Source organism: Agelaius phoeniceus, chromosome 1, assembly GCF_051311805.1.
Source record: "Agelaius phoeniceus isolate bAgePho1 chromosome 1, bAgePho1.hap1, whole genome shotgun sequence".
Lineage (NCBI taxonomy): Eukaryota > Metazoa > Chordata > Aves > Passeriformes > Icteridae > Agelaius > Agelaius phoeniceus.
The window spans coordinates 57,466,814-57,480,061 of NC_135265.1; the positions used below are offsets into that span (position 1 = coordinate 57,466,814).

The 13,248-nt window shown below is 36.0% G+C and overlaps 1 protein-coding gene across 3 annotated transcripts in view; it reads left to right on the forward strand.

The window, feature by feature from the left end:
* ADCY1 (adenylate cyclase 1) overlaps positions 1–13,248 on the forward strand; it is a 161,156-nt gene that overhangs the window by 130,147 nt on the left and 17,761 nt on the right. For all 3 annotated transcript variants that reach the window (XR_013182603.1, XM_054642300.2, XM_077179438.1), the window contains 4 exons: positions 1,924–2,180; positions 2,784–2,910; positions 11,642–11,758; positions 12,941–13,087. Coding sequence is in view for 2 of the 3 variants with exons in the window: in XM_054642300.2 (XP_054498275.1) it covers positions 1,924–2,180; positions 2,784–2,910; positions 11,642–11,758; positions 12,941–13,087 (648 nt within the window). In the remaining variant the exon portion in view is untranslated. The remainder of the gene's footprint in view (positions 1–1,923; positions 2,181–2,783; positions 2,911–11,641; positions 11,759–12,940; positions 13,088–13,248) is intronic.

Consider the following 13,248-nt stretch of genomic DNA (forward strand, 5'->3'; position numbering starts at 1 on the left):
GAGATGCCGAGCCCCATATTTTGTATTTTGTATTTTGTGTATTCACTTGTCCCTGGACCTGCCCTGAGAACATAATAACTGGCTTATCCCCATGAACTGACTGGGCCAACAGTTCCTTTTCTGTGGATTCAAATGTCCTGAGAGGAACCAAGAATTGCTGATGTTGAGACATTTCTGGGAATTCCTGAACATCATCTGTGTGAGTAACACACAGCCCTAATAGCACACAGATGCATATATGGTTCCTAAGGTGGACATAAGCACAAAATGCATAGAGCTTGGCAGTGATTCCAGGCTAGCTTCTCAGCAAATTCTGTGTATCTGACTTTGGAATTAACATGAAAGTTATTACAGCTAAAACCTTTGTGAATCAGCCTCCACAGATCTAACCCTTACTTTGACCAAATGAAACAAGCACCATTGCTGCCACTTAAAGTTAGTGAGAATGAGAAATAGACATCGTAAGCCCTAAGGCAGTGCTGAACAACAGTGGAAAACAAATTAAAATTCAGAAGTTCTGACCTCCAATAAGGGAATGATCATTCAGTTACAACTTAGAACATAATTCATTCCTGAACAAAAATAACTTATAACCTAAGTAGAAATGTTTAATCAGTAGAAATTATTAGTTCCTGCAAAGTAATGCCTCTAGAATTGTCATCTGTCAGAAGAGCTAGATGTTGACGTTCCACTACTGGTTGTATAACAGATGATATTTTCCTGAGTGAAATCCAGATCACTGATGAAGCCCTCATGCACGTGTATGTTTTTGGATAATTTTATGAAAGCATTTTTAAGGATATTGAACAAAATACTATTAAAAGGGATTTTTCATTTCACTTTCCCAATCTCATTTCATAGTGTTACCTATTATGAGTTTAACTCACATTTGTTTATGTATTATATCTCAACTTTTTAAGTTAATACAACCCCTTCTAAAATACATGGTTTAATCACCCTTCAGGATGTCAGTTACTTTACAACATGCTATAAAATTTCATTGTCAGTGGTTGGGATGAAATAAAAAGGTCTTATAATGCACTTCAAAAGAGATGTTTAAGTACAGGGCAGGGCTTATGTGATGGTGCCTGTTAAATCAATTTCACACTACAATCCTACTCTCCCCTACTTATAATAACTCTTATCCTTTTCCTTTGTAAGGGGTGAAGGTTGGACTGCAGTTAAAACTGGAGCTCTAGGGACTTGCACTATTTGCTAGAAATTCCTCTCTTCCTTGGGTAACAGCTCTGAGATATGTACATGATATTTTCTTTAGGAAAAGCAGGTTAGATTTCCCCAAATTTCCCATAAGAGATATATGAAAAAATTTTATTTCCTAGCATAAGAAGGAAATGGAACTCCTTGGATAATGAAATGACAGGGATAATTAAAGATGAGTCCTTGTATTTGAAACATATGTGACAGCAGAAGTAGCTGTGACATGGGAAAAGATGTTATGTTTAGTTTTTCACTCAATAAAATATTTTATTTTGTATTTAAGTAATTGAAGTTTATGTGATTTACATAGTCAGCAAAACAATAATTTATCTCTGTGCTCTGTAAAAGAGCCTTTTTCACCTGCATGGCCAAATAAAATGTTAACTGAAGTTCCTTAATTTTGCAGGAATATCCTGGCTTGAGAATCTCTTAGGTTTGAACACTGAAAGGGATACTATTCAACTAAGCCCACGCTTCAGTTGGTTGCCCTTATTGGCATCTAATTAACAAATTGTGTCTCTCCCCTAAAACTCAGTGGAGCATTGCAGGAAAAGGAGATTTTAATACAGCATTGAGCTTAGTGGGAACTCCACAGGCATATTTTTTCCAATTAGCAATGAACTACAGTCAGCCTCCATAGCAACTACATTTCTGTTTATTTCATATTTAACATTCTTCCCTTCTCACCTCTCCTGTCTTTTCTAGGTTGGCTGCATGCCTTGGGTTTGGAATACCAATTCCAGCAGCTCAATAGTTATAATTTCTCCTGGTGGAACAAATAAAACAATGAATGAACTTCCATGTGACACAGCCCACTATGCTTTCCTTTCCTGTGTAGTGGGGACTCTCACCTTGGCAATATTTCTACGTGTATCTTCCTTGCCAAAAATTATTCTCCTGCTTTTTGTTACAATTTTGTACATAGTTATTCTGGAACTCAGTGGTTACAGAAAAGCAGTGGGGTAAGTATCTTGCAAAATTAAGCAACGGGTAATTTTCTATAGATAGTCACACATTGACTACTTATTTCTGAATTGTCCTCTAGTGTTCAGTGCTGCCTAGGAGTAGAGCATAAGAAACACATCAGTCATCCTTTCCCCAACAATTGTAGGACCTAGTAACATCCATCAACAGGGGAGCAGCTTTTGGGAGCTGGCAACTGTTGCCCCATTGTTCTGTAGTTTTATACTAATGCACCCCAGCTGAACACTCTGCAGTCTAGCTATCCTATGGAATAGAAAAACACAGTTAAAAACTTAACTGCCATATTTCAGCAGCCCTCAATCAATCGCAATTTCAATAAAGCTTTTGAGCTTTTCAATGTTTTTATATTTTCTAATTAAAAACATGCACACACATTACAATAATGCATAGCATCTAAAAATCCTCAAGAGTTGCATGTTGGTGTGATGCAGTGGTCAGATGTACTCTCACCCATCTCCCTGCCCAGATGAGCCTAGTGATTAGGAGGTACCCATGTGTTCTAAACTAAGGATCTGATATTAAATGTGCAGTGTTAGGTATTAGACCTGGAATAACACATTTATTTTCTTCGTCTTTTTAAGGGGCGGCTCCTTTTACATGCGTGGCTATGAACCAATACTAGCTATTTTGCTATTTTCTTGTGCTTTAGCACTGCATTCAAGACAGGTGGACTTGAAACTGCGTCTGGACTACCTCTGGGCAGTGCAGGTAAATCACAGGACTTCATAGTATCCATGCACACAAAATATTGTCTGACTTTTTAAATTGGTTTTCAAATACTTTCAGGACAAATTACTTGGACTCAGACACAAACTTTTTCATGTCTTTTGGGGTTCACAGTGAAAGATTATTTTACAGCTTTCTTTCCACAGATCTATACAATTCATTTTTCCTGGAGAAGTGATTTTTTTTGTTTCTTAGCAGTTGCTCCAGTATATCATTAGTCAAACAATATATTTATATCTAAGATGCATTAGGAATAAACTGTTAACAATATAAATTTGAGATAAAGAAATTAAATCCATGGGAATTTTTATCTTATATTACAAAAAGGAGTGAAAGTAAATCAGGTAAATATTCAGGTAAACTGAAAAGAAGCAGGTAAAACTGATAAAACGAAATATTTAAACCTATATTATAAAAAGAAACTATGGAACTCTTTCCCAGAGGGAGATCAGAAATTTATTTAGATACCAAGTGCAGGGACCATTTTTGAAAATATGTTTCCTAACAATAATAGACCCAGCAAAAACCTATAGAAATTATATTAGCCATAACATGGTCATCAGGATATGTCTACCTCCTGTCACACCTCTCAGCAGTCTAATTCCCACCTCCAAAGTGTTTTAAACTGGCCCCCAAGGGAAGGAGAAAGTTGAATATGTAAGTTTATTTGGTGGAATTTGGAAGTTTTCCAAACTTACACACCTGTTCTCACCTGCACCCTGTTAATTATTTTGTCAAGAGGACCATTTAAATCATTATAGTGCTTGCTTTTACACATAACATAATAAGACTGGAACACATGGGTTACTGGTTGACTGGAACATATCCCTGGCTCCACTGTATTACATAAAATGGAGAAATCAGTTATGACTTAGTTCTATTGTCTTCTGCTTGAAAAGTTTTTCCATCTAGCAGTTAAGCTGTGGGGGGATTTCTTGTTTGACTTGATGTCCAAGACTGTGTTCCCTTTTTTTATGCTTTAAGATTATCTTGTTCTATAATTTCTCTCAACTCTGTACAGTTCAACTGAGTGTAATCATTCAATTTAATTTTTGTCCCATGACCTGTAGTATTGATAACTGCTGTGAATGTTAGCCTCAGAAGGTTGTCTTGGATAAACTGTTACTAGTTTCTCTTTGCTGTGGTGCCAAATACAATTTACAGATGGAAAAAAAAGATTGCCTGATTTTGAAATTCAGTTCAGCACCTGCCTTGATGGATGGTTCTAATTTGATATGGGTTGGCACATAGTGGAAGTATGTGAGTGCCATCTGATCTATTAATACAAAACCTTCTGTATGTTATTCCTAGCCCTGAAATAGAGTAGCAGTGCAGTAATGTACCAGTTTCTGCTATCCTGTGACCTTTCAGAGGAACAAGAGAGAGTTCCAGCATCTTAAATACTTTTCATCATTTCAGCAACTGCAACTTGCATGGCAAATTGTGAATCCCTAATGGAAGTACTGCTTAATGATTCTTAGTTTTAAGTTAGCTTTTAATTAGCAATTAATCAGTTAAAAAAATTGGAGTACAGGAGTATGGCATGGTTTTCTAATGAAAGACCAGACCTGGACTTGGACAGTGGTAAAGGAAGAAATATGGACTTTTTCTGTTTTCTTAGAGACAAGTTACATAAAAATACCTAGTCATCATCACTATTGTTAAAACCATTGTGCACTTTCTCCAAGGGACAGTAAGAGGAGATAAGAGACGTGAAATTTCAGGATTGTCCACTGGCATTTTCAGGTACCATTTCAAAAAGTGTTTTTCATCTGAGAAAACCAAATGCCATTTTCAGATCTTTTCAATTGTAAATCAGAGATGTATGTGGTGCCACCTTGTGTGTGAGGTTTGTGTGATAATAATGAGAAAGGAAAAAATCCGTTTAGGTAGAAAATTCAGAATTTAGGGATCAACATAACTAGCATTCTTTGAAATCAGTATGCTGATTTCAAATTATTATGATTTCAATGATTATATTCTTGGCCTCTTAGATTATCTAGGCATATACCTTTCATCTTCTCCATTCCAAGTGGAAGATCTATTCTCTGTACAGTAAGTAATAGTGGATAACACGTTAAAAGAAATGCTGTTCCGCTTTCCACTCTGTGCATTGGTTGTAAATGATACTGAGTCCAAGGTCTAATTGTCATAACAACCAGGAGTACTGTCCATGATGGATGTTACAGAAGTTGTTCTTTTGCTTACCCATTCAAATGAATAAGCAAAAAAAACCAAAAAACCCCAGAACATGGTCTTTGAACTTGCTAGGTTCAGGGAACACTGTTTATTAGAAATATCTATATGTTAAAGCTGCCTTTGAGCAGTTAGAAAACTCCAGGCCACTAATTGTTCAGCAGCCTTTAAGAGGTGACAAATAAGAGCCAGTTTTCTGTAGCTGCTGCACTGCAGGAGCCTTCTATAAGGCTAAAAGCAGTCTTGGTCATGTTTCTCTACAGCCATAGTACTACTTACTGTTAAACCATGTTGGCTTAACTTGGTTATATTTCTGGTAACAGAAGTTTTAGAAAGACCATTGACTTAGTGCACAGGATCTATGGAGATTTTCTGTTTTGCAAAGTGAGTGTGCTGTTTCTTTGTCCAAACACTGAATTGAATGAACCAAATGCTAAATGTAGATTTACATCTTCTAGTAGCCAGTCCCTGCTGTGTGAAGATATTCCTGTCATTTTAGGAAGCTTTTCAATTGCTGGCTCACATCTGGGGGAATTTCAGACAAATTTCTGGAAGCTTCAAGCACTTTGTTTGCATACTTTTAGTAACATTCATTATTGGGCTAATCCTGTAAAAAATGTTCTCAGATGAACAAAAGCACTTGTGGCATAAACTGTAATAAAAAGGATTTCATAGATAACTTCTTTTATTGCATCATGAACAACAGTCCAGTACTACTAAATTATACTTTAAACCGTGAAAGTACCCCAAAACTAATCATAGGAATACATAGATACATATCCAGTGGTCTGTGCTAAGGTCTGAGGAAAACATAATTCAACACATTTTTTTTCACCCCATCAGGGGAAAAAAAGTACATTGAAGAAGAGCAGTTTCAAACAAGAAAAACTGATTAAGAAAAATTACACAGTTTCAAGACAAGTTAATCCGACTTCCACTCATCTAGGCTGCATTATCAGAACAGTGATAATACAGTAGAATTTATGTACATTGTATGGAAAAATACTTTTTTATGGATGATATGTTGTTAAAACATTTATATTTGTACCTTCTGTTCACCAATCAGTAGTGTTATAGTCTCTTGTTGATTTGCTAATTTTTTTTTTTTCTGTGCCAGATTTAACTTTTCTGAATATCACAGTATTTTCAGAAAATATCTGTTGGTTGTTTTCTTGCTATTTTTAATAGTCAGTGGGAGGAGAATTTCATTTTCTGCATAATATTATTGTGTAACTCTCTGTTTGTCATATGACAATAACTATGAATAGCAAATATAGGAGATTTTACTTATTTGTGACTGATAATCACTTTTTTATTATGCAAATTATTTAAGAGACCTGGGAGGGGAAAAAAAAGTAAGGAATTCAGGAAGATCCTAAAACTACCAAAAAATGTAGTTGCTCACTCACCTAGGATTTGTCATGGGAGGAAAACAAGAATAATACAATTATATGACTTCATTTGATACATTCAATTGGTGCATTCTTTAAGGAATACCAGAATATCATTCTGCTGTCTTTTCTAGCCCATTACACTCGCAAGAAATAAGAATTTTACAGCCTACAGGCAAGACCCACCAGGTGTCTTAGCACTTCCACTCAAAAACCTGGTGCTACAAATGTAGTGTGATGTGTTTGTTCCCTGTGGATGTAGTGCCATCTTCAGGCGCAAAAAAAGAGATTCTCATGGCATTGGTGCTCAGCTTCTTTTTAACTGAATCTTGAAACTGTATTCTCATGTGGTATCTATTTAGTCAGTGACCATTCTACAGCATTTTTATTAAACTGTCAGGTGATAAAACTGTTCAGACCACTTCCCAGACAGAGGATGGGTAACCACTTACCAACATTGTAACAGCTGTAGGATCATGTGTAACTATGTAAAATGCAGTAGATGTTAGTTAGATTGATATAAAAAGTCATAGTAATAAAAATATTTTAAATTCTGTCACCATTTCCAGTGCAGAAATAAAGCCTGCTTTTAAATACTGCAGCTCTGCAAATACAGTTGGGTTCCACAAAATGACCTAGCTGCCACAAATACCAAATAGGTATAAGCGAACAGCAGAATGTGAAAAATTATATTGGTCATGCCAATGCACTTTCTTTCTTGTTTATTTTCACAATAATCTGTCTTGTTTTTTGAGCTAGTAGCTATTGCATAAATATCATCCTGTCAGCTTTCCTTAATTAACCAATGGGAATAGGGTCAAATAGATGAAGGTTTAAATGCCATTTAGCTGTTTGGATAATATTCCCACCAGGAATGTAAATGCCTCTGATCTGTGCTATTTTAATCTTTCAGCCCCAAGTACTCCTTCTCTTTTCCTAGTGTCTGTTTTTCCTGAGAAAGAATGATGCCTATGCATCCTCTAATCTCAGCTGCTCAAGAGTAGGCATTAGAAGCTCATGAGTGACAAGGAGGAAGGACAGTTTTCATTGCACTTCCCTGAAAGGCAGAAAGCAGGAAGCTAGGAAAAGGTCCAGAAAATACCAGTAATTGGCTTACTTCCCTCCTATATTATCTCTTTGATGGGATAGTTTCAGAGTCCTCACTCTTGAATATGACCAAAGTCTTTTTTTACTTCACCTTCCCTCCTTTATCTTCCCTTGTGAGAGATGCAAGAAGACATTTCCTCTTTCCCCAAGCAGCTCCTGAGGAATTGAATAAATGAGAGCTGTCTTAGGGAAGAGTGCAAGGCAAGAGAATAGATACTCAAGCTCTGTGCAGTAGTAGCAGAGAAGGCACACTTCAGTTCATATTCCTAACATATTACTTCAATAATAAAGCAGGATGTTAGGCATAGTATGTGGATGGTTTAAGTGCAGTCCATGCAGAGACTCCATGTTGGGTACCAGGAACAATACAGCAGTATTGACCCAGTGTGTGGTCTAAGATAATATGCGTTTGCTTTTCAGCATGAGAAAATAAATCAGAAGGAATGCTATGCTAATTCCATGAATGTTTTGCTTCTAGTTCTGGAGCTAGATCAGGCAGGGCTAATACATCTTAGTTTTCAGGACACTGCACTGCCCCACCTGAGTATTATCAGCACAAATTTCTCCCGGAACAGATGGAGAGAGTGCACTCCTCTCTATCTCTTTTAGCTAGGAGGTGCTTGGCCTCAAATAGTTCATGGAACAAAAAAGTAAGAGCACTCTCCTTGTTCTTCTGTTAGCATATTTTGCCTCTAATTTGGGTTTCCTATCATTACCCACCATGAATCACAGAATTATCATGATATTATTCAAGGACTTCCCATGATGTTAGGAGTTTTTCATGTGAAAATGAAGATTTTCTCAAACCCTTAGTGTTTGATTAGTCTGCCCATGGCTCAGGAAAGCTGCGATCCTGTTGCTTAAGCAGTCTGCCATCACCTCCGGCCATGGGCACCCTTCATGGAGTGCTCTGCTAGATCGGAGTGCAGTTCACTTCACTAGAGTACACTTCTTACCCCATAGGTGTCCATATGGGGGAGAAGAGAGGTTCAGCCTACCACCTAAGCCCAGCAGTTACAATGGAGTCTTCTCTCCTTTCTTAATTCTTCTTTACATTTATGCAAAGCCTGAGTGACATTAGTCATACATATTACTCAGTGAGGGGTGGTCATGCTTTGGAGGCAGATAATATCGGTGTAGCATCTGACATAACCTTAGGATAGGGATACATGTCAATCCAAGGAGGGTAATTGTGCCATAGCTGCTGATTCAATAGCAGGACATCTTCCTTTATCTCCCTAAGCTTCCAGCTGCTGCGTGGCCTATTAACTAAAAAGTACCACCAAGTACCCTCTTCTCCAAGGGTTTCAACAGAGCCTGGTTGCAGTGTCCCACTCCACTCCACTCCACTCCACTCCACTCCACTCCACTCCACTCCACTCCACTCCACTCCACTCCACTCTCCATTTAGTTCCCCCTAGATTGTACTATGCATGGAAATTTGGGTGTGCTGACTGTGTTCCATCCAGAGAGCAGCAACCATACTTCCCCCTATATTTTCCATACTGTTATCTTTAATTTTAGGTCTTTTTCCCACAATCTCATTTTTGGCAACTGAACCCTCTCAGATCCAAAATTGTAGTTAACAGTTTTGCGAAAAGGGAAGAGACACTTGTTAGGTGTGTTGAAAATGTAGCATTCTATCATTAGCAACAGTGGCATCATTAATGCCTTTCCCTGATCTTAGATGATTTTGCCACCACTTCAGACATGACTCGGATAGCTTGATTTGAGCCATTAGCTCTTCACTCAAGAGCTCAGTTCTCTACTTCTTAGTCACGGGTGTTATTTACTCTGAAAGTTTTGTCATGGTTCATACATAATGATGGATGTATTGGAGAATCTTTTCAATAATTTCTTCCAAAATGAAGAGTTTGGTCCACAGTTGGGCAAGGCAGATTTCATCACACATTTCCACACCAGAAATGAACAGCTGCCAGTGATTGAGCAACATTACTACCCATACAATGCACCAAACTGATTACTCCACTTACCTACTTGATTCTTTTGATTAGCTTAGAAATCTCCACACCTTGACTCAAAAGAGTATTGTTCTTTAGGAAGGCATTCTGCCCATATTGTATTGGTAGGTTAAATGAGAACCTTAACATTCCTAGGAAGAAAGCAACAACAAAATTTCTTGTTTAAAAAATAGAGGAATGGATAAGGAAGATCAGAAGGGATATTTTATTAAGATCATCAATTCAGTTCCCAAACCTATTTGCTGTTGTCAGAATGAAATTTTCCTTGTTCCAGTGTGATGTAAAATGGAGTTGCAAGCTTGGTTTGGATTTTCAGCCGAAGAACCTTTTTATTTTTCCTGTTAAAACATTTAAATTCCAACAGTTAAACTAAATGCCAGGGGCCATTTCACATGTTTATAGAAAACAGTAAGTCAGACTTATACCACCAAATAGGGGAAGGATATTTTAAGAAAAGAGCATGTGAAATTTAAACAGCAAAATAAGTGTCAAGAAAACAGCTCACAAACAGGAAATAGATAGTTAGAATAAAAGCTTCAGGTATACTTCTTGCAAAACTTAATTGCTATTTAAAGTTTACTGATATTTCACCTCTAGAATAGGTTTGTTTCTTATTACCCAAATTAGAATAGGAGCTGAGAATTTATTTTAAAAGGCAACAATTCCTAAAGAATTTATGTTTATGAAATCAGTTCTCTTTCAGAACTCTTTCTACTTGTAAAGAAATTTTAAAATACAGAATAAACTGCAGGCTAAACAGACTGTGTAACCTGAATAAAAATGTTTTTTCCTAAGTTTCATCATGGAAAACAAAACTTAGCTACCTGGAAAAAAATTCACATGAAATAATATTTTTAGACTATACAAAAGCAAGGTGACTGGTTTTCTCCTACTTAAATAGGAATGGATACTAAGAAATTATGTGGACTTTGTAATAGATCAGGATACCAAATTTCAGATATAAATTGGACACAAGAAAGATTAGAACAGGTTCATTAATGATTTATGTGACTGGGGTTTCTCAACAACGCCTGAGAATCTGGCTTTCCAGTCTTCTACTGACTGTAATTACATAAACAAAATCACATTGGGATCACAGTAGATTATTTGTGTGTGTGATTGAGGAACAAAGACTAAGCTATGATTTCTGTGAGATGAATATAATACTGATCAAGTGTTTTCTAATTGAAATCAGTGTGAGGCCAAAAGTCACTCTAAGAACAAGGAGCAAATGCCAGTAAAGTAATTTTGCATATGAATCTATGAAAGACTAGGCTGGAATTTGCAAACCTAGAAGTCCCAAATGAGATTCCTAGATATTCAATATTTTTCAAATAAGGGGTCTGATTTTTAGAATAATTTCCTCCTATATGACTCACACTAATTCTGAATGCTGCCATTCACATCAATAACAGAATTTCTGTTGTGAAGGAACTATATATATTTTCATGACAAACACCAGCATAACTAAAACATTCTCTAGAAATGTTAACTATTTTTATATTACTTTTTTTAATTTGTACATCATTCTTAAGGATGCTCAATTTTAAATTCTTTTTCTCTGTTAAATCTATAGTCTTATCAGATTTGTTTCAATTTTACTGCAAAGTGCATAGGTTTGCTTTAAACACTGGAGATTCTCATTGGCTTCTTTTGTCTGAAAGATGGATCAAATACTGCTGTCACTGTATTGAACTACCTGGGAAGTAATTGGCCTCCAATGCCAATGTGATTTAAGTGGGATTATTCTGATTTACTCTGTAAACATATCAAATTTCTATTTAAAAGAACAGAGAACTATAGAAGATACCAATACACTCAGCTGATCAAACACTGAAAACAGCTGAGAGATATTACCTTACTAAGGATTTAAAGGGATTTTGCCTAATGTAGAAGCATGGTACAGGAGAACTGTTCTCAATCTAGATTGCTACTCTACATTTTGTTCATTTTAATTCCAAAGGATGAATAAATATAAATAGGCTCAGCTAAGTGTTGGTTTTTTGTAAAGGTTTTTCTTCTCCTCTATTCCAACAGGCAGAAGAAGAGAGAGATGATATGGAGAGAGTCAAGCTGGATAATAAAAGAATTCTTTTCAACCTGTTACCAGCCCATGTTGCACAGCATTTTCTTATGTCTAATCCAAGAAATATGGTAAACCAAGATAAAATTTAAATACGTGCTGTATGGGCCTGTGTTGCTTGGGCCACCTTACAATTGTATGTTTTCAATAATGGCTTGGAAAAAACTTTGCTCATGTAAAAATAGTAGTTTTGTAAAAATTTGCATTCAAGAATTAGTTTGAGATTATTTCTTTTGCTGTATGGTCCTCCTTCTCTGAAGAATTTTAATACAATTCAGAATAAGGGAAAGTTGTCATTCAGTATCAATGTAACCAAGTACCTGCATGTAAATCACTTTTTTCATTTCCCAATCAATGTAGGATATTGGAATTTATCACAGTATTGCATGAGGTCAGTTTGGTTCTGAATGGTGAAGTGCATGAACTGCCAGACTTTTATGTACTAACCACTCTAGTTCTGGAAAGTATGCTACCATTACCAAAACCATCTATTTAAAGTTAAAAACAGAGAATTCTACATGCCTAAGGAAGACTCAGATTAACATAAAAGGCTGCAGTGGCTCAATAAGTTGGTTCAAGAAGGCCTTATGGTCTTCTCTTAAGAGAGTCCTTCTGGTCATCTGAAAGCCTTCAGCATTGGAGTAGCTGTAATATCCATGATACTGTTATTGAGACTTTGGGTCAAAGTATTTGAACCACAGAAGAGTTATTTTGCTTTCTTTGAGCCCTCCAAATTTTTAAGCAGAAACGTTACCATACAGAACAGCATTATATTATATTATATTATATTATATTATATTATATTATATTATATTATATTATATTGGACGCCACAACACATGGAAAAACTTGAAGGAGTGAGGCCAGTTATGGACCACAGGATAAAATTGGTCCATCTCTTATTTTGCTTATAAAACAAGATTGAGAAAACATAATTATTTTTCTTGTACAATAAATGTTCTATAATTGTTAAAACTTTGTCCAAATTTTAGAAGCTCACTGCTTCTATGTCTAAACAGAAAATAACCCCTACGTTGTTTTAAATTGTTTTAATACCTTAGGTGTTAATTTTCTATTGTGGTCTTAAGTGAAGATATCTTTCAACATTATTTTAAGAAGTCTGGTTTTCTCTCTAGAAAAACTGATGGCCTTTGTCCTAGCTATTGCTTAGCAGTAGAATAAGCAATGTAATAATGATGTTTAATTTAGATTAATCTTTTAAAATAAACATTACATCTGCTTATGAACTACAGGACCTTTATTATCAGTCATATTCACAAGTGGGAGTGATGTTTGCTTCCATCCCAAATTTCAATGATTTCTACATCGAACTGGATGGCAATAATATGGGAGTGGAATGTTTACGCCTGTTAAATGAAATTATTGCTGATTTTGATGAGGTAAGGTCTAAACACTTTGTCTTTTGACCATACCAGTTCTATCAGATAACTATCAACGTGATTATCTGAAGTAAATCAGTGTATCTTGAACTGTTTACTAAAACAGTACTATAAACTTCCTATTTAATCATAGTTTGTGTCCACTGGGCTTCTCTAAAGTG